General features: G+C 40.4%; 1 protein-coding gene across 1 annotated transcript in view; it reads right to left on the bottom strand.

Moving 5' to 3' along the window:
- The window catches only part of MUC22 (mucin 22), a 59,049-nt gene that overhangs the window by 24,844 nt on the left and 11,193 nt on the right, over positions 1 to 23,012 (bottom strand). The window contains 2 exon segments of the mRNA XM_030317052.1: positions 2,511 to 2,619; positions 3,211 to 4,376. Coding sequence (XP_030172912.1) covers positions 2,511 to 2,619; positions 3,211 to 4,376 — 1,275 coding nt within the window.

The following is a 23,012-nucleotide window of genomic DNA, read 5'->3' as shown; positions in this document are numbered from 1 at the left end:
ACTAATTCTGTCCACTTCCTAGACTCATCTTGGGTCAAACATGCTTGGTGAGCTGTGGCTTTGTCAAGTTAAAACATGTGTAGTCCATGTAAGTGTATTCCATGATGAAAGCTGCCTGATGATGCTTCCAAACTCTACATACACACCCTATCCAGTTGCTGAGAGTAGTAAGATATTCACAGCATAACCATGTGAATTAATCACAAGCTAAATTGCTTACCACGTTTTTTTGCCTTTCCATCTTTCTCCATGTTGAAGTGTCCATCACTGAGTCATTTGTTGTCTATCTTTGGAAATCAAAATTTTTATTTCAACTATATGCCTGGTAATATTTTAATAGCTTTATTGAGATAGAACATACATACCATATAGTTCACTTGTTTAAAATAGGTAAGTCAATGATTTTTATTATATTTACAGAGCTGTAATTGGTGAGCCCTTACATCTGCAGATTCAAATCTTTCTTCTCTTTCTTCTCTGTTCATTTCCTTCTCAACCATTTATTTGTTTCTTTTTCCTTTGTTTTGAACCTTATTACTTGCATGTTAGTCTTCCTAAATCTATTCTCTAAGTGTCTTCTATTGTCTGGATGGTTTTCATTTCTTTATTGTTGTGTATAATTGAGTTATTTTTCCCACTTGTTCTTCCAGGTTACTGATTTTATTCCCAACAGTGGTCAGTCTCTTTCCATTTGTCCATTACAATTTTAAACTTGAAAATCCATGTTTAGAACTTTTAATTATATAAATGGATTCCCTTGCCTGGTCTCATTTCTTTTTTCTTTCTTTCTTTCTTTCTTTTTCTTTTATTTCTCTCTCTCTTTCTTTCTTTCTTAGTTCTTTTTTTTTTTTTTTTTTTTTTTGCTTCAGAGGTAGAATTTAGTGATTCATCACTTACACATAACACCCAGTGCTCATCCCAAAAAGTTCCCTCTTTAATGCCCATCACCCATTTAACCAATCCCCCAGCATTACTTCCCTCCATCAACCCTCACTTTACTTTCTACATCCAAGAGTCTCTTATGGTTTGTCTCCTCTGTTTTTATCTTATTTTATTTTTCCTTCCTTTCCCCTATGTTCATCTGTTTTTCTTAATTCCACATATGAGTGAAATCATATGACATTTGTATTTCTCTGATTGCCTTATTTCACTTAGTGTTATCATTTATTTTCTATTCACAGTATGCTTTCCACAGTTCACACCAGTGGGAGGCACCTTTTCAGGGTCCTCAACCCTCACTTCTCCTTCTGGTGCTGGATCCCTTTACATGAGATGATGATATGATGACGACGACGACAACGATGATGATGGGCCTGCATAGGGCTTAGTGTGGCCTCATTGATTAGGATGAGCTGGTTTGCTGACACTAAAGAAATCCAGTAAGTATTAGAAGGCAGAGCGGTTTCCATTACTATAAGTAGGGGTGAATCTCCCAACAAACTGCTCATTCTCTCTGAGGGCTCTGTCCCAGGTGGGAGTTCTCTCAATGCCTTGTGGATTTGGAGAGACTCAACCTTCCAAAGTAGCTCCCCTCTGTCCTCCAAGACCTGTAGAAACAGGTAGGCTTCTTCCTTGCACCCATGAAAGAGATATGTGCCGCCCTTCTGGGAGAAGACTCATGAGAATATCAGGCCTTACCCCAGGTTACTCTGCCATGAGCCTCTAGAAAGGTTAGACTTTAGCCAGAAAGGATAAATCTAGAAAGTCTTTCACTTTTCTGCTTCTGAAAAGAACACTGTGAAAGAGAAAAGTGTCAACTCGTACCTTCATTCTGAAAAGTAACCCTGGTCTAGGGCAAATTTAAATGCCGTGGAAACTATGACTTTGAGTGAACATGCCCTGCCCCACAGCACATGTAATTGCATCTCTCCACCTCATCATGCTTTGGGTTCTCTATGTGCCATGACATAATCTCTGTGTACCAGAGACTTAATACAGTGAGTCCTTAGAATCCTGGCACCTGCCCTCCCTTCTCATCTCTCCCAATTCAATTCTCCTGTCAATCTGGGTGAGGCTCAGAAACACAGGGGTCCTGCTTGGGGCAATAAAGATTAGAGAAAGGGGACAGGTAGGAATGAGGTCACTGGATTTTGTTGTGGAGATTTTGAATGCCAGGTGGGTTCTGGCATGGGAGCTTTCTCACAGAACTGGGAAATTCAATTCAGCACTGTAGACATCCACTCATGTGCACACAGATTCTCTCTGTCATATATTTTTGATGTGTTTATTTCTTAGCTAAATGACAACAGAATCTCCTCCTTCCACAGTCTGTTAAAATCAAGAGAGAGGGAATGTCTTCCTCAAGGCTGTCAGAGACCCAAACAAAGCTGGGAGGGGACTCCTGGGGACAAATGAAAGGACACTGAAGTCTCTGGTCTCCCAGGTCAACTTTCTCCTTGAAAAAAGTGGCACTATGGCTTCAGGGGCCACTCAGGGCCCATTGTATCTCCTTCTCATCTCCATGGCTATTGAGGATACTGGTCTCCTCCAGAACCAGTTAGGCCTCCAACTAGAGCTGTAGTGGACTCCGTGATACCCTTCAGGGTCCATGCCAAGGTTGGGGCCATGGGGACGGTAGACAGCTGTGTCAAAGACGTTTCTCAGAGACAGGGAATATCTCTAGAAAAAGAAGGATGAATCATTTCAGAATTGTATCCCCCTGTTCCAAGCTTTAACCATGGACTCCTTCTGTAATCATCTTCCCCTACATATCATCTCTCTCACCTAGTATTCCTTCCTCTAGACTTTATTCCTTCTTTCAGCCTTCTTTTTCCACAAGTCAGTAGTTTCCCATTGCACTTTGATTGGCTCTTCCAGTTCTAACTTCTTGCCTTTTTTTTAATTTTTTAAATGTTTATTTATTTTTTTTAGAAAAAGAGAGACAGAGTGTGAGTGGGGGGCGAGGCAGAGAGAGAGAGAGAGGGAGACACAGAATCTGAAACAGGCCCTAGGCTCTGAGCTGTCAGCACAGACCCTGATGCAGAGCTCGAACTCAAGAACCATGAGATCATGACCTGAGCTGAGTCAGTTGCTTAACGGACTGAGCCACCCAGGCACCCCTAACTTCCTACTTTTCTTTAGTAACACTCTCCTGATATTTCTTTCCTTCTTACCCACCCCCCAACTTGGTGACCCTACTCTTCATATCCCACTCCCTTATGTTCCTGCTACTCCTTCCCCCAGGCACTTTCCTACATATTAGGCACTCACCACACAGAGGAAGAGCCCAGCAAAGAATCCCACAGCCACTACAACAGAGACCAGAGTAATGAGGAAGATTTCCCATGGTTTCAGGGACCCACTGGGTGTCACTTCATTCACTGGAGTTGTAGCACTCGTGCCATTGGAAGTTGTATGTGTTCCAGTTGGAGAATGTGTGCCAGAGCTTCCTGTGGTTGCACTGGATACAATGTTGGCAGCTGTGCTGGTCCCACTGGAAGTCACACTAGATCCAGTGTTGGAGGCTACACTGGTCCTGCTGGAGATCTCACCGGATCCAGGACTGGCAGCTGTGCTTATCCCACTGGAGGTTGTACTGGATCCAGTATTGGCAGGCATGCTGGTCCCACCAGAAGTTGTGCTGGATCCAGTGTTGGAGGCTATATTGGTCCCACCTGAGGCTTCACTGGATCCACTGTTAACAGGTGTACTACTCCCTCTGGAGGTTGTGCTAGATTCAGTATTGGAGTTTATGCCAGACCCACTGGAAGTCACACTGGGTCTAGTTTGGGAGGTTGTACTAGTTCTGCCAGAGGTTGTGCTGGATCCAGTGTTGACAGGTATGCTGGTCCCTACAGAGGGTGTGCTAGTTTCGGTATTGGAGGTTGTGCTGGAACTACTGTAGGTCACACTGGACTCAGTGCTGGAGGCTGTACTGGTCCCACCAGATGTTGTGATGGATCCAGTGTTGACAGGTGTGCTGGTCCCTCCAGAGGTTGTGCTAGATTCAGTATTGGAGGTTGTGCTGGAACCACTGGAGGTCACACTGGATTCAGTGTTGGAAGCTGTACTGGTCCCATCAGATGTTGTGCTGGATCCAGTATTGACAGCTATGCTGGTCCCTCCAGAGGTTGTGCTGGATCTAGTACTGGAGGCTATACTGGTTCCACTAGAAGTCACACTAGATCCAGTGTTGAAGACCATACTGGTCCCACCAGATGTTGTGCTCGATCCAGTATTAGCGACTGTGCTGTTCCCTCCAGAGGTTGTGCTGGATACAGTACTAGAGGCTATACTTGTTCCACTAGAAATCACACTAGATCCAGTGTTGGAGATTGTACTGGTTCCACCAGAGGCTGTGCTGGATTTAGTGCCGGAGGTTATACTGGTCCCACCAGAAGTTGTGCCTGATGTGCTAAACGCACTGGGTGTTACACCTGCTGATAATAATAAATGATGACAAACATATACATTGAGCATAAATACTTTCTGCTCAATGCTTGGTTAAATTCATTACATGGATAATTCTCTTTGATGCTCACTAACAGCCCTATGAACTAGATACTATTGTTATCAACAGCTAAGAAGAAGAAATTGAGGCTTAGAAATGTTGACATTTGATCATGTTTATACAGAGTAGTAGAGCAGGAATTTGTACCCAGGCTATTGGATCTGCATTTTCAGCCACAATGCTAAATTGCCCTCCCCACCCATCCCCAACACCAAGATTACATAACCTAGTTTCACTGGCAGTAAGCTTATTCCATATGCTGCTATATAAGATCCAATACAGATAAGAAGTATTATAAAGGAATTGCAAAAGCCAGGTGAAACTAGTATATATTAATTCATTTAAAATAGTATTGCTCCTTTCCTAGAAAATATTTTTTAGTGTTATTCAGAAAATATCTACATCAAAATAGTCTGAGTAGCTTGTTAATAATAAAGATTCCTAGGCATACCACTCCAGATTAAATGAATCAGAGTTTGAGATGGGACCTTTCAATGAGGGGCTGGGTGATTCCATATGCATTAAATTTCCAGGGATTCCTGATCTCTATACCAGAGGCTGAAGAAGAATATATGTAGTTTAAACATATAAGATCTCCCAGGATTAATGGCTATAATGTATAGCACATCTTTTCAACCTTGGGTAAACCGACTGAGTTAAAGTTGTGTCTATTTATTTCCACTCACAACACTGAAGGACAAAGATACACAACCTCTTCCAGATAACCAAAATTAATCTGTGACTCATTTACCACTAACTGGAACATGGGTACCTATCACCTCATTCCACACATGTGTATTTTTTCTCAGGTTTATTTGAACTAACATAGGATTAGACTTTTATGGGGGGAAGCCCCTCCCCCATATCAGCAATATGGTACAAATTGGGGTTAAGATCAGAATCTTGAGTAAAACTTAAAAGAAACTGAGATGACCAAGACTAGGAATGACACAACAGTTAACTCTTCCTGTTCTTAGTATTTAACACCCCAGCCACCCACAGATTATTACCATTTTATAAATGCAGAAGTGGAGGCACAGAGAAGTTGAATGACTCACCCAAAGTACACAGGTAACATTGGAGCCATGATCTACACACAGGTAATCTGAGACCAGAGTCTACAGTTTTAATCCCTGGGTTCTAACTGCCTCCTGGGTGATACCTAATTATATTGAAGTGATTGGGGTAAAACAATTGATCCTCATTCTATGGAAGAGAACCAGAGCTAGTCCTAGCAGTGGTCAGCATCTCCCAAAACACCTAAAAGGTTCTCAGATCACCCACTTTTAAAAGAAATCACTTACCAGTTTCTAAAAGTAGGAGATGCAATAGTAGCCAACACTTAAGGATAATGTGTCCTTTGTACATCTTGATCTGTCTTGTTGTGGTTGGAAGGTAAGATACCCAAATCCCAGTTGTGGCCAAGATCTAGAAGGCAAAGAACAGGATTCTTGAGAAAGGAGAGTTCAAGGTGAAGAGGTAAAAGCTAGAGTTTCCAGAAACTTGGGTCTCTTAAGTACTTGTTCTTTGGAAGAACTTTGAGCCTAGTGGGCAGAAGACTGGATGCTTGTGTTCCTTAAGCTTCTTCCATGCAATGTTCTTGCCTCTTTCTTTATTGTGGATGAGCTTCAAGGACCTTTATAGTTTCATATGTGTTGGGGAGGAGTAGGGAAGATGACTTATTCCTCTGCCAACTGTGAGAAATTAAACAATACTGAGCCTGGGAAGGAATAGACTAGGGGTCAAGAGGAAGGTGAGAAAGGAGAATGACATGATCACACTAGGCAGGGCACTGGACTGGCTGGGTCATAGCAGGAAGTAGACTAATATAAAGTGATTAAGTTTGTCAGAGTGGAAGGGACCTACCCTCTAAGGCAGAGATGGGGCCAGAAACCTGTTCTACTGCAAGACTTTGTTTCCTGGCCAAGAAGTTCTGTGTGTCTGCTTTGGCAAGGAAATAGCCCTAATGAAGTGAGCTAAGGGGGTGGTACCCCAAATTTCTGAATCAAATGGAAATATGAGACTCAAATATGAGACCTAGCAGGAACTAGGTATCTGGGCTTCTGGGTTACAGACAGAAGACAGATGGAGCATTACTGGGTATGCAGTAAGCACTCAACTGTGCACACTGAATGAACAGGGAAAGAGAGATCCAGGGGCTGATGAAGCCATCTTTGGGGTCTCTGGAGCATTAAGGCTGAGGGCATGAAGAGTGTAAAATGTGCAGAACAAGCCCCTTATCAGGCTCATAGCAGGTGAAGGGGTGGTATAATTTCCCTCTCTGATCCTCCACCATAGAAGTTCCCCTCTTGTTTGTTTTCAGAGGAATCTGTAGGATTTTCTCTGCCCTGGAATCCTTCAGATGTTCCTTCTCCTTAGCCTAATGAAAGTATCTCTCAGTAGGATATACCACAAACACCAATTAGGAGACTTCAAGTCTGTTGAGGGAGTGAGATATATAGTCCAAATTCTCTAGAAACTTCATATTGGTCTGAACACAGATGTAACAGCAAAGGACACACAGTCCCCTAAATGAATAGGACTGAACAGACCCAAATAAGCAGAGAGTTTTGGGGGTTCATGGGAAAGGCATCTTGTGGCCAAAGTGAAGGAGATGGATTGATGGGAGTTTCAGCGCACAGTCTGTGTGACCAAGTCAGCTGTCTTCATTCCCATTTTATTTTATTTTTATTTTTAAAAATAAAGAGAATGAGCAGGGGAGGGGCAAATAAAGAGGGAGATGCAGAACCCGAAGCAGGCTCCAGGCTCTGAGCTGTCATCACAGAGTACGTTGTGGGGCTCAAACCCACGAACCATGAGATCATGACGTAAGCCAAATTTGGACGCTTAACTGACTGAGCCACCCAGGCACCCCTCTTCACTCCCATTAATGAGAAACTTTGTGGAAGAAGCAACATCTCAGATAGTTTATTTGTAGGTGAACAAATATCCCTGACACATAAGACCTGTTTGAAAGAAGCAGGAGGTGGCTGAAGATGTGAAGGAGTGAGTCAAGAGGGGACAAAGTGGGCTGGAAAAGGCTGATGCAGATCAACCTAGCAGCTGGGATGGGCAGTTCCTGAGGCTGAAGTGTGAGGAATTGCTCAATAACAGGGAAGGCTCTAGACACCTAGCAATCCCATAATCCCATTCTATGGCTGAGAGGCCAATAGCACTCTAAGAATTCCTTTTCTTTCCCCTCTAGACTTATTTGGAGGCAAAGGTCCTGAATTCAAGTCCAGATTCCACCCCTTAGACATAATCCTAAAATTTTTTTTGCATGCATACTTATCAGAATATATATATAATTAGTGTCTTTAGTCTCTTTCAAAACAATAGAAGAATCTTGGAATTCTATTACCCAGTTCCCAACTCATATCCTAATGTTACCAAGTCTTTTAGTTCTGTCTTAATTTTTAACTTCATCAGAGATTATTGTTGTTTACACACCTCCAGCCAAACATAGTCATACATCTAAAGTAAGCTGAAAGAGAGACTGGAGAATATAGTGACTAGCAGAGTGGGCTTGTGATCAACTAAAACTTGAGATTATCATTAAAGATGGAGAATGAATATTAGTGGACAACCATAAAGCCATGACACACATTTAAACCTACCTACTTTATTTTTATTTATTTATTTTATATAGTTTCTGTATTCCTGGAGCTTTCGTTCTGTTTTGTTTGTTTTGTTTTTTTTAATATAATTTATTGTCAAATTGGCTTGCATTCAACACCCAGTGCTCATCCCAACAAGTGCCCTCCTCAATGCCCATCACCCACTTTCCCTTCTCCCCACTCCCCCATCAACCTTCAGTTTGTTCTCTGTATTTAAGAGTCTCTTATGGTTTGCCTCTCTCCCTGTTTGTAACTATTTTCTCCCCCTTTCTTCCCCCATGGTCTTCTGTTAAGTTTCTCAAGATCCACATATGAGTGAAAACATATGATATCTGTCTTTCTCTGACTGACTTATTGTACTTAGCATAATACCCTCCAGTTTCATCCATGTTGCTGCAAATGGCATGATTTCATTCTTTTTCATTGCCAGGTAATATTTCATTTATATATAAACCACATCTTCTTTATTCATTCATCAGTTGATGGACATTTAGGCTCTTTCCACAACTTGGCTATTGTTGAAAGTGCTGCTATAAACATTGGGGTACACGTGCCCCTGTGCATCAGCATTCCTGTATCCCTTGGGTAAATTCCTAGCAGTGCTATTGCTGGGTCATAGGGCAGCTCTATTTTTAATTTTTTGAGGAACCTCCACACCGTTTTCCAGAGTGACTGCACCAGTTTGCGTTCCCACCAACAGTGCAAGAGGGTTCCCATTTGTCCACATCCTTGCCAGCATCTATAGTTTCCTGATTTGTTCATTTTAGCCATTCTGACCAGTGTGAATAAACCTACTAGCTTTATATTCTGTATTTATGAATTCTAATACCTTTAGTTTTTGTGGATCTGATCTTGCTGTCTATTTTGTGTTTTGTTTCTTGCTGGCTTTCACTGATGGTTTCTGACTGAGATTGTTGTACTTGAGATTTATGACTGAATTTGTTTTTCTTGCAAAGGTATCTGTAGAAGTACTTTGAAGCCTAAGATGAGGGCTTGACCTTCCATAGAGAATTTGCATGTTTTGGCCAAATTAAATTATAGGCTTCAAGTCTTTTGAATAACCCATGATTTGGAACTACAAGCCATGTAAAGTATGTGGTTACAAGTTATTTCTCCAGAGATACTTCCCCCATGCCAAGTTTAGAGATAGGCAATTTTGTTTGCATTTCCTGAGAGGAAGAGTGGGTTTATTTTTAGCTTACACTCCCTGAAGGTTGCAGGCTTATGTGAGGGTCTACTGTGAGAGTCCTCACCTGGGCTAGTCAGTCGGACTGAGGCTGTGCTACCAGAAAAGTTCACTGGGTTTGGCTAACGTTGGCTTCAGTGCTCCTCTTACCTTCTTGGGTTCCTACCTTAGCTTAGCCTTTAATTCTAGCATTCCTTACTTTCCCGCCAACTCACTGATTCATTTAAGACGATTTTTAGTCCACCATTTTAAGTTCTTCAAGGTATTTTAAGTCAACACACTTAGTCCATTACAGAAACAGAAATTTAAGTTCTCACTGGATTTTTTTTGAGAAATAAATGATAGTGTATTTAAAGGCACTAGGATGGTGTTTGGCACATAGTAAGCATGAAATTATAAAGGACAGAGGAAAAACAAAAAGGAAAACATAAAAACATATATATGTGGTAGCCAGCGTATTTTAGGATTTTAATTTGTAGCACATCCCAGTGATTTTCTCCTTACTTGTCACATGGCATTTGGAAGAGACAAAGAAGTAGAGAAGAAGAATCTTCCCAAAGATGAAGGAGACCTGGAAAATAATAGGTGGCTCTAAGATGGTTTCCTGTCACCTAGTTTTCATGATGTTGAAGCTACAAATCTAGACAGATATTAACTACACTTATTGTGGTGATCATCTCTCAACGTATACAAATATCGGATCATTATTTTGTACACCTGAAACCACTATCATGTTCTATGTCAATTATACCTCAACTAAGAAAGAAAGAAAAAGAAAGATAGAGGGAAGAAAGAAAGTAAGAAAGAGGGAAGGAGGGAGGAAAGAAGGAAGGAAGGTAGGGAGGGAGAAAGAGAGAGAGTTGGGGGGCCTGCGTGCCTCAGTTAAGTGTCTGACTTGATTTTGGCTCAGGTCATGATCTCAAAGTGGATAGATCAAGCCTGGAGTTAGGCTTTGCACTGGGCCTGGAGCCTGCTTAAGAGTCTCTCTCCCTCTCCCTCTCTCTCTACCCCTCCTCTGACTCACACTCACTCTCTCTGTCTCTAAAATAAAATTAAAAAGGAAGGAAGGAAGGACATCAGTTCAGTGAAGATCAGGCTGCTAGCAGGTGCTTGCAGAATGCCTCTTGTGCCATGAGGGAGGGGGAAAAAAAGGTTAGAGAGGGAGGGAGCCAAAACATAAGAGACTCTTAAAAACCGAGAACAAACTGAGGGTTGATGGGGGATGGGAGGGAGGGGAGGGTGGGTGATGGGCATTGAGGAGGGCACCTGTTGGGATGAGCACTGGGTGTTATATGGAAAACAATTTGCCAATAAATTTCATGTTAAAAAAAAAAGAATGCCTCTTGTGTACCTTTCACCAGTCAACTCCATGGTCGGGATTCAACCCTGATATAGAGAGTGACTTCCCACTGCTTTTGGAATCTGCCTCTGCAACCAGCCACAAAAACCATTTCCACAGCTGGAGTCAATCACATAAGATCAACTGACATAGTTTTGCCAAGATATCCTCGATATGATCTCATTTTTCAATGAAGGAGAGGTCTCTGGTGTGAAAACCTTGCTTTCAGCATCTAGTATGATAGGTGTTTTTATTTTTATTTTTTTCTTTTTTTTTTTTTTGGTGGAAGTCTTAGAAATTAACTCAACAGTAGGTTTTAACCTGTGTTGTTTCTGTCCTCTTAGGCTGCTGGTTTAAGCATACAATGAAAGGACTGCCATTTTCCTCTGAGACATATTGCTATTAGTGTTTTTTAAATTTTTGCTTTTATTACAAAATGATTCAATAGATTTACCTTCCTCCGACTTAGAAAAAACAAAAACAAAAACAAATGAAGAATGCCATGCGATTACAAATCCTCTGGGGAGATTTTTCACCCCTGCCCCTCTACTCAATGTTTAATTTCAAGGTAGACATTCTTCTCAGTCCCCAGTGTGCACCATGGGCAAGGTCCTTTTATTCTAGTTTAACCATATTCTAGGCTTTAACCATTAATATCTCAGCTTTATTTAGGGTCTCCTATTAGACTCCACTCTTTGTTCAGGCCTTGGACTTTGTCTCCTGTACCCTACCTGCTAAGAAGCTGTGAGAAGATAAATTTATGTTAACCAGATTTGGCAGATACCCTCGATGCAAAGGCTGGTTCAGAGCTCTCTTTGAGCCTCTGTCAGTCTCTGCTTTCTCTCCATTGTTGATCTAAATACTACCTACCATCTACCTAATTGATAGAGCTACAAATATTTTTTTCTATATTAACTGGCAATTTTGCTTTTGTTAAGAGGAGTGGTTAACATACTTTATTCACTATATTCCCAGAAAAGTGGAAGTTTTCAAAAGATTGTTTTGAGATTACAAATTTCACAATCATATATGATAATGCATTTATTTTTTTTTCAACAGGTAAATATGGAATAGGTTTATTTTTTTTATTTATTTTTTTTATATATGAAATTTATTGTCAAATTGGTTTCCATACAACACCCAGTGCTCATCCCAAAAGGTGCCCTCCTCAATACCCATCACCCACCCTCTCCTCCCTCCCACCCCCCATCAACCCTCAGTTTGTTCTCAGTTTTTAAGAGTCTCTTATGCTTTGGTTCTCTCCCACTCTACCCTCTTTTTTTTTTTTCCTTCCCCTCCCCCATGGGTTCCTGTTAAGTTTCTCAGGATCCACATAAGAGTGAAACCATATGGTATCTGTCTTTCTCTGTATGGCTTATTTCACTTAGCATCACACTCTCCAGTTCCATCCACGTTGCTACAAAAGGCCATATTTCATTTTTTCTCATTGCCACGTAGTATTCCGTTGTGTATATAAACCACAATTTCTTTATCCATTCATCAGTTGATGGACATTTAGGCTCTTTCCATAATTTGGCTATTGTTGAGAGTGCTGCTATGAACATTGGGGTACAAGTGCCCCTATGCATCAGTACTCCTGTATCCCTTGGATAAATTCCTAGCAGTGCTATTGCTGGGTCATAGGGTAGGTCTATTTTTAATTTTCTGAGGAACCTCCACACTGCTTTCCAGAGTGGCTGCACCAATTTGCATTCCCACCAACAGTGCAAGAGGGTTCCCGTTTCTCCACATCCTCTCCAGCATCTATAGTCTCCTGATTTGTTCATTTTGGCCACTCTGACTGGCGTGAGGTGATACCTGAGTGTGGTTTTGATTTGTATTTCCCTGATAAGGAGCGACGCTGAACATATTTTCATGTGCCTGTTGGCCATCCAGATGTCTTCTTTAGAGAAGTGTCTATTATGATAATGCATTTAAAGTCAGTACAATGCTTAGCACGTAGTAAGCACTCAGTAACAAAGGAGAAAGGGGGAAAGAATGTCCAAACAGCAAACAACTGATCTGGCTACCACAAATATTATGAGGTATTTTTTTTAATGTTTGTTTTTGAGAGAGCATGAGTGGGGAGGGGCAGAGAGAGATGTAGGGGAGAAAGAGACTCCCAAGCAGGCTTCATGCTGTCATCATGGTGCCCGAAATGGGACTCAATCCCAGGAACTGTGAGATCATGACCTGAGCTGAAGTAGACACTTTCATTTAGCATAATACCCTCCAGTTCCATCCACGTAGTTATGCTAAGTGAAATTAGTCAGTCAGAGAGAGACAAAAATAAAATGACTTCACTCATATGAGGACTTTAAGACACAAAACAGATGAACATAAGTGAAGGAAAACAAAAATAATATAAAAACAGGGAGGGGGACAAAACAGAAGAGACTCATAAATATGAGAACAAACTGAGGGTTACTGGAGGGGTTGTGGGTGGGGGGTTGGGCTAAATGGGTAAGGGGCATTAAGGAATCTATTCCTGAAATCATTGTTGCACTATATGCTAATTTGGATGTAAATTTTAAAAAATAAAAAATAAAATTTAAAAGAGAGACGTTTAACCAACTGAGCCACGCAGGTGCCTCGAGGTTTTGTTTTGTTTTGTTTTGTTTTTTTAAGCCGTAATAATACTATTCTTTCTCTTACTGGTTGCATTGTATCCCAAGGAAACTAAAAAGTAGAAATCCAAAGCTGAAAGCACATAGATTATTATCACTTGCTCATCAGGAGATCAAAGAGAAATTGTTCTGAGATTGTGACCTCCTAAGAGTTTCTGAACTATGGTTAAGCCCAGGGAATATTTTCACTTGAGCTCACATGTAAACTTGAGAAAGCTGCAGGTCTCCTCTAGAATCTTTCTCCATTTTTCTGGCTGGCCTGTTGGTTAAGCTCTTTGTGATCTTTTCGCTGGTTCTTTTTCTTGACCTTGATCACGACCATCTCAAAGGCCAATTTCCTGAAGACTTTTTGGAAATATGTCCTGACCCATTTTATCGTCACTGCCTTCTTTTTCATGATTGCTTTTTTCCCCAATATTTTCTTTCCTAGAATATCTTCCAGTGTTCAGTCTTTGTCCATACTCCCCTTGTCATCCATGGCTTCCTTGTCTTCCTCCTCTGTGATCCATTTCATGGCTCTTGTTATGGCCTCCTCCATGTCCATGACTTCTGCCGTGATTCATGACATAACCACTGTCATAGGTGTGGCTCAATTCATGGTCCACATCATGGCCCCCTCCATGTCCAAATCCATGTGCTCCCCCATGAACCAGTTTATTTTCCCAATTATGGAACATCCCAGAGCTCAGTCCTGAGTCCAGGTCTGGACCAAGACCAATTCTGTAATTATGGAGGTATTAAATGCCTCTCTTTATCAGAGGAAAAGAAAAGTCCTTCTAAAAGAGAAAAAACATATATTACTAGAATTAAATCTTTTCCTTTGATATCACTAAACCTTCTTAGATTGTAAAAAAAATCACAAATTTTAACTTTCTGTCTGTTTTCTCTCTTATGCTTTTTTTTGTAGGTGTGATATTGCTGGTTCTCTTCTTATTGTTTATTTACTCACTCTTCTGAGAAAACAGCCTTCCAATTATTGCACTTACATAGTCTGTATGTAAATGTTATGATCTTGCCCTGTACTTTGGTAGTTATATGCCACTAAATTCTCAAGACAAGGGTAAATCCACATCCTGTACCTAGGCAGTAGAGTCTCCCAGAAATAGGAAGTCTTTTGTTGTGCTAATCAACAAAGAAATTTGCATGTCTATGAGGACAGGAAAAGAAGAAATGAAAGTTCATAAAATAAGGATTAGAATAGTATTTACTTTGGGTTGGGCAGGTACTGGGTTGACTGGCAGGACACACACAGAAAACTATTCAAATGATAGAAATGTTCTATATTTTGAACTTTATAAGGGTGTGTGCACATGTTTAAATTAATCAGATCGTACATTTGAAATGTGTGGACTTCTTGTAAATAATACTTCAGTTTTAAAAAAAGATAAGGGAGGGAGGAGCCAAGATGGCAGAACAGCATGGAAGTTTTTTGTATGTCTTGCGTCCTTGAAATACAGCCAGAAAACATTAAACCATCCTGCACATCTAGAAAACTGATCTGAGGATTAACACAACAATCTGCACAACCTGAACCACAGAATTCAGCAGGTACAAGGCATGGAGAGGTGAACATGGGGAGAGAGACGCCACGGAGGGCAGGGAGCCACTTTTGCATGCAGAGAGAAGACGGAGAGGGGGGAGAATATGGGAAAAGCACCCCTCCCCAAAAGCAGCTGGAGAGAAAGTGGAAACAGTGACAAGGAATGAACTAAAAAGGGGGAAAGGAGAAAGGACCAAGAAGAAAGGAGAGGGTTTAAATTCCATTAAGACTATAAAAGGGAGAGCGCAGAGTCTCAAACTCCACAGCTCGATACCTGCTGGTGCTCTGGTGGGAAGGGCGAATCCCCAGGAGCAGAGTGGGGCCCAGGAGATTCTTTGGCCCCACGGGGAGAAGCAGTTCCACTGTTGGAAAGATGTTTGGTAGAAGTTATGAGGCCACCTGGTCCCAGCAGACCCCAGAGAACAACCACATTCGTTGGTGCTGGAACAAGGTCATTAAGGGTGAAGTCTAGTGCCAGATGTGTGTTGTGATTTTCCATAATCCCTGAAATGCTGCTGCTACACTATCTCGCAAACTTTTTCTGGGGCGGGTTGGCACCTGGCTGCAGTCTCTGGGCATCGGCAGCAGCAGTCCTGTTGCAGCCAGCACCCAGCCATTGCTCAGGGATACCCTCCACAGAGGGGCAGAATGGCTCAAAGTTGCAGTCCCTCAGAAGTAAGGGGTCAGGAAAAACAGCCACATCTGAGACAAAACTCAGGAGGGATGTGCTGCCTGGGGCTTGGTCATGGACTGTGTAAAAGCGGGGAGTGGACAGAAGCTGAAGACAAAGGATAAGTGCACAATTGCTGATCAGGGAGAACAGATTTCCAATACTAGAGACTGAGTAGCTGGGTGACGCCATTTTCACCACTCCTGCACATGTGCATACACACCCACAAGCACCACAACAATCCACCCCAGTAAGCTAAGAAGCACCATCTAGTGAGGAACGGAGACATTACACTAAGCCCCGCCCAAGTGGGCCATCCTCCCTCTTCAAGAACAGAAGTCTCACCGCCTGCTTAGTTTATGGACTATAAAGCACCTCATAGTTTGAATTCTAGAGGAAAACAAAGTAATTTGTATTTCAGTTGTATTTCAGTCTGTTAGCTGGTCCATCTATTCAATTTTCTTTCATTTTTCTTCTTTTTTCTCTTTTTCATTTATTTTTCTTGAATACAGAAAGAGGAAAAAATTCATTTTTATTAAAAGTATTTTTCTTTAATGTTTTTTACTATATTTGTTGCTTTTGTGTAAATTTTTTCAAATACTATTTTATTTCCATCATTTTATTTTAGTCTACTTCAGTGTATTCATTTTTTCAAATTTTCAAATGATTTCTCTCCCCCGCCCCCCTTTTTTCTCTAATCTATCAAGCCCCTTTCACACCCAGACCAAACACACCTAGGATCTAGCATCATTTATTCAATTTTGTGTGTGTATGTTTGTTTTTAATTTTTTAATTTTAATATTTTTAAATTTTAATATTTTTAAATTTTAATATTTTTTATTTTAATTTTTTCTACCTCATTAATTCCTTTTCTCCCTTCAAAATGACAAAATGAAGGAATTCACCCCAAAAGAAAGAGCAGGAAGAAACGACAGTGAGGGACATAACCAACACAGATACAAGCAAGATGTCTGAACGAGAATTTAGAATCACGATATTAAGAATACTAGCTGGAGTCGGAAATAGATTAGAATCCCTTTCTGCGGAGATAACAGAAGTAAAGCTAGTCAGGATGAAATAAAAAATGCTATAACTGAGCTGCAATCTCAAATGGAGGCCACAGCGGCAAGGATGGATGAGGCAGAACAGAGAATCAGCAATATAAAGGACAAACTTATGGAGAATAATGAAGCAGATAAAAAGAGGGAGATTAAGGCAAAAGAGCACAATTTAAGAATTAGAGAAACCAGTGACTCATTAAAAAGGAACATCAGAATCATAGGGGTCCCAGAAGAGGAAGAGAGAGAAATAGGAGTACAAGGGTTATGTCAGCAAATCATAGCAGAAAACTTTTCTAACATGGGGAAAAACACAGACATCAAAATACAGGAAGCACAGAGGACTCCCATTAGATTCAACAAAAACCGACCATCAACAAGGCATATCATAGTCAAATTCACAAAATACTCAGACAAGGAGAGAATCATGAAAGCAGCAAGGGGAAAAAAGTCCTTAACATACAAGGGAAGAAAGGTCAGGTTTGTAGCAGACCTATCCACAGAAACTTGGCAGGCCAGAAAAGAGTGGCAGGGTATATTCAATGTGCTGAATCAGAAAAATATGCAGCCAAGAATTCTCTACCCAGAGAAGCTCTTATTCAAAATAGAAGGAGAGATAAAAAGTTTCCCAGAAAAACAAAAATTAAAGGAGTTTGTGACCACTAATCCAGCCCTGCAAGAAATTTTAAGGGGGACTCTCTGAGGGGAGAAAAGATGAATAAATAAATAAATAAATACCCAAAGCAACAAAGATTAGAAAGGACCAGAGAATACCACCAGAAACTCCAGCTCTACAAGCAACATAATGGCAATAAATTCATATCTTTCAGTACTCACTCTAAACGTCAATGGACTCAATGCTCCAATCAAAAGACATAGAGTAAAAGACTAGATAAGAAAACAAGAGGGGCGCCTGGGTGGCGCAGTTGGTTAAGCATCCGACTTCAGCCAGGTCACGATCTCGCGGTCCGTGAGTTCGAGCCCCACGTCAGGCTCTGGGCTGATGGCTCAGAGCCTGGAACCTGTTTCTGATTCTGTGTCTCCCTCTCTCTCTGCCCCTCCCCCCGTTCATGCTCTGTCTCTCTCTGTCTCAAAAATAAATAAACGTTAAAAAAAAATTAAAAAAAAAAAAAAAGAAAACAAGATCCATCTATATTCTGTTTACAAGAGACCCACTTTAAACCTAAGGACACCTTCAGATTGAAAGTAAGGGGATGGAGAACCATCTGTCATGTTAATGGTCAATAAAAGAAAGCCAGAGTAGCCATACTTATATCAGACAATCTAGACTTTAAAATAAAGACTGTATCAAGAGATGAAGAAGGGCATTATATCATAATTAAGGGGTCTATCCACCAAGAAGACCTAACACTTGTAAATACTTATGTGCCAAATGTGGAGACACCGAAATATATAAATTAATTAATCACAAACATAAAGAAAGCCATTGATAGTAACACCATAATAGTAGGAGACTTCAACTCCCCACTCACAGCAAGGGAAAGATCATCTAATCAAAAAATCAACAAGGAAACAATGGTATTGAAGGACACACTGGACCAGGTGGACTTAACAGATATATTCAGAACATTTCATCCTAAAGCAGCAGAATACTCATTCTTCTCCAGTGCACATGGAGTGCACTATTCTCCAGAATAGACCACATACTGGGACACAAATAAGCCCTCAGCAAGTACAAAAAAATCAAGATCATACCATGCATATTTTCAAACCACAACGCTATGAAACTCGAAATCAACCACAAGAAAAAATTTGGAAAGGTAACAAATACTTGGAGACTGAAGAACATTCTTTAGCAAAAGAATGAATGGGTTAACCAAGAAGTTAAAGAGAAAATTTAAAAGTTCATGGAAGCCAATGAAAATGGTAACACTACAGCCCAGAACCTCTGGGATGCAGGAAAGGCGGCCATAAGAGGAAAGTATATAGCAATCCAGGCCTTCCTAAAGAAGGAAGAAAGATATCAGATACACAACCTAACCTTATGCCTTAAGGAGCTGGAAAAAGAACAGCAAATAAACCCCAAAACCAGCAGAAGACAGGAAATAATAAAGATTAGAGCAGAAATTAATGCTATCAAGACCAAAAACCCAAAAACCAAAAAACAGTAGAACAGATTAATGAAACCAGAAGCTGGTTATTCGAAATAATTAACAAAATTGATAAACCTCTAGCCAATTTGATCAAAAAGAAAAGGAAGGACCCAAATAAATTAAATCAAGAATGAAAGAGGAGAGATCACAACCAACACTGCAGAAATAAAAACCATAATAAGAGAAGATTATGATCAATTATATGCCAATAAAATGGGCGATCTGAAAGAAATGGACAAATTCCTAGAAACATATACACTACCAAAACTGAAACAGGAAGAAATAAAAAATTTGAACAGACCCATAACCAGTAAAGAAATTGAATTAGCAATCAAAAATCTCCCAAAAAACAAGAGTCCAGGGCAGATGGCTTTCCTGGGGAATTCTACCAAACATTTAAGGAAGAGTTAACACCTATTCTCTTGAAGCTGTTCCAAAAAATAGAAATGGAAGGAAAACTGGAAACTTTCTTCTTTTTATGAAGCCAGCATTACCTTGATTCCAAAACCAGAGACCCCACTAAAAAGGAGAACTATAGACCAATTTCCCTGAAAACATGGATACAAAAATCCTCAACAAGATATTAGCCAACCGGATCCAACAATACTTTTAAAAAGTTATTCACCACGGCCAAGTGAGATTTAGACCTGGGATTCAGGGCTGGTTTAATATCTGAAAAACAATTAACGTGATTCATCACATCAATAAAAGAAAGAACAAGAACCATACGATCCTCTCAATAGATGCAGAGAAAGCATTTGACAAAATACAGCATCCTTTCTTGATAAAAACCCTCAAGAAAGTAGGGATAGAAGGAGCATACCTCAAGATCATAAAAGCCATATATGAATGACCCAACGCTAATATCACCTTCAATGGAGAAAAACTGAGAGCTTTCCCCTTAAGGTCAGGAACAAGAAAGGGATGTCCACTCTCACCACTGTTATTCAACATGGTATTAAAAGTCTTAGCCTCCGCAATCAGACAACACAAAGAAATAAATGGCATCCAAATCGTCCAGGAGGAAGTCAAACTTTCACTCTTTGCAGGTGACGTGATACTCTATATGGAAAACCCAAAAGATTCCACCACAAAACTGCTAGAATTGATTCATGAATTCAGCAAAGTTTCAGGATATAAAATCAATGCACAGAAATCGGTTGCATTCCTATACACCAACATTGATGCAACAGAAAGAGAAATCAAGGAATCGATCCCATTTACAGTTGCACCACAAACCATAAAATACCTAGGAATAAATCTAACCAAAGAGGTAAAAAAAAAAATCTATACACTGAAAAATATAGAAAGCTTATGAAAGAAATTGAAGAAGACACAAAAAAATGGAACAATATTCCATGCACCTGGATAGGAAGAACAAATATTGTTGAAATGTTGATACTACCCAAAGCAATCTACATATTCAATGCAATTCCTATCAAAATAAAACCAGCATTCTTCACAGAGCTAGAACAAATAATCCTAAAATTTGTATGGAACCAGAAAAGACCCCGAATAGCCAAAGCAATCTTGAAAAAGAAAACCAAAGCAGGAGGCATCACAATCCCAGACTTCAAGCTATACTACAAAGCTGTAATCATCAAGACAGTATAGTATTGGCACAAGAACAGACACTCAGATCAATGGAACAGAATAGAGAACCCAGAAATGGACCCACAAATGTATGGCCAACTAATCTTTGACAAAACAGTGAAGAATATCTAATGGAATAAAGACAGTCTCTTCAGCAAGTGGTGCTGGGAAAACTGGACAGCGACATGCAGAAGAATGAACCTCGACCTCTTTCTTACACCATACAGAAAAATAAATTCAAAATGGATGAAAGACCTAAACATAGACAGGAAGCCATCAAAAACCTCGAAGAGAAAGCAGGCAAGACCTCTTTGACCTCGGCTGCAGCAACTTCTTACTCAACACGGAAACAAAAGCAAAAATGAACTACTTGGATCTTATCAAAATAAAAAGATTCTGTACAGTGAAGGAAACAATCAACAAAACTGAAAGGCAACCGACAGAATGGGAGAAGATATTTGCAAATGGCATATCAGATAAAGGGTTAGTATCCAAAATCTATAAAGAACTTATCAAATTCGGGGCGCCTGGGTGGCGCAGTCGGTTGAGCGTCTGACTTCAGCCAGGTCACGATCTCGCGGTCCGTGAGTTCGAGCCCCGCGTCGGGCTCTGGGCTGATGGCTCAGAGCCTGGAGCCTGTTTCCGATTCTGTGTCTCCCTCTCACTCTGCCCCTCCCCCATTCATGCTCTGTCTCTCTCTGTCCCAAAAATAAATAAACGTTGAAAAAAAAATTAAAAAAAAAAGAACTTATCAAATTCAACACCCAAAAAACAAATAATTCAGCGAAGAAATGGGCAAAAGACATAAATAGTCACTTCTCCAAAGAAGACATCCAGATGGCCAACCGACACATGAAAAAAATGCTCAGCATAACTCATCACCAGGGAAATACAAATCAAACCCACAATGAGATACCACCTGATACCTGTCAAAATGGCTAACATTAACAACTCAGGCAACAACAGATGTTGGCAAGGATGAGGAGAAAGAGGATCTCTTTTGCATTGCTGATGGGAATGCAAGCTGCTGTAGCCACTCTGGAAAACGGTATAGAGGCTCCTCAAAAAATTAAAAATAGAACCACCCTAAGTGGTGCAATTGCACTACTAGGTCATTATCCAAGGGATACAGGTATGCTGGTTCGAAAGGACACATGCACCCCCATGTTTATAGCAGTACTATCAAAAATAGCCAAAGTATGGAAAAAGCCCAAATGTCCATCGATGGATGAATGAATAAAGAAGTTGTGGTATATATATACAATGGAGTATTACTCAGCAATCAAAAAGAATGAAATCTTGCCATTTGCAGCTACATGAATGGAACTAGACGGTATTATGCTAAGCAAAATTAGTCAGAGAAAGATAAATATCATATGATTTCACTCATATGAGGACTTTAAGATACAAAACAGATGAACATAAGGGAAGGGAAGCAAAAATAATATAAAAACAGGGAGGGGGACAAAACATAAGGGAGTCTTAAATATGGAGAACAAACAGAGGGATACTGGAGGGGTTGTGGGAGCAGGGATGGGCTAAATGGGTAAGGGGCATTGAGGAATCTACTCCTGAAATCATTGTTACACTATATGCTAACTAATTTAGATGTAAATTTTAAAAATAAAATTAAAAAATAAAAATAATAAAATAAAATAACAAAATAAAATAAATTTTAAAAGATAAGGGAAGGCCCATGAAGAGCCAAAAGTTGAAGAACTGGCTTTAAACTGTAGCTAAGAGCATGGGCTCTTCAGTCAAGCCGACTTGGATTGAAGCCTTGCCCTGTGACCTTTAGCAAGTTACCTTAGTCTCTGACTCTAGTGTCCTAGTCTGTGAAATGGAATAATAAAAGTATGTTCCCCCAAGGTGGTTATACAGAGTAAAAGAAGGACACGGCTATTTTGCACTCTCAGCTCTGGACCTTGCACCTAGTAAATAGTTAATAAAGTGCTAGTTATTATTGTTACATCTTTATCTTTTTTTGAGAGAGAGAGAGGGAGAGAGAGGAGCTGAGGGGGAGAGAGAGGGAGAGAAAGAGAGAGAAGAAGGAGAGAGAATGAATCTTAACCAGGCTCCATGCTGAGTGAGCCTCAATGCTAGGCTCTATTCCACGACCCTAAGATCATGACCTGAGCCAAAATCAAGAGTCAGACGCTCAACGACTAAGCCACCCAGGTGCTCCTATTACATCTTTATTTTAAACATTTGAAGAATTGCTCATGGCTGGAAAGTTGTATTTTGTTGTCACCATGGTGAACAATCAAGATTCTGAGGTAAGAAACTCAAGTAAACCGATTGGAAATTATGCCAGCCATTTGTGGCTAGTGTGTAAATTTCTCATTTATTTTTGTGGGTCACTCTAGAAATGCTGAAGACTACTTCAAGGAATACATAAAACCAAAAGAGGAAATTATAAATATATTTTTAAATATAAAACAAGAAAAATACATTAAAATAGAAGATTAAGACCAGGATAGAGAATAGAATGCAGGGATGCAGTCTGCTGCTAGTATGTGGGCATCACACCACAGAGAAATGCAGGGGGCTCTGGGCCTCAGAACATGTCACTTCTCAGAGCATCAGAAGCCCCCCTTACAAGACAGTGGGTGTTTCTGTGGTTTCTGTCCTTGAGAAGGGTATTTCCTTCTTATCTGCCCTTTTAGTATTTAGTGAAGTATTTTGAAATGTCCAGCCTGTTTGAGCTGTGCTAAGAGGTACCTAGAAAAGTGAATTTCCTTTCACTTGGGTAAAATCACAAAAGGAGGGGGAAAGAACACATCTTCACCCCCTCACCTTCAGAAGCAACATCTGCCAT

The sequence above is a fragment of the Lynx canadensis genome, chromosome B2 (assembly GCF_007474595.2).
Source record: "Lynx canadensis isolate LIC74 chromosome B2, mLynCan4.pri.v2, whole genome shotgun sequence".
In the NCBI taxonomy this organism is placed as follows: Eukaryota; Metazoa; Chordata; class Mammalia; order Carnivora; family Felidae; genus Lynx; species Lynx canadensis.
Note: the sequence above shows the minus strand (reverse complement) of the source record. Positions and strands in the feature narration are given on the sequence as shown.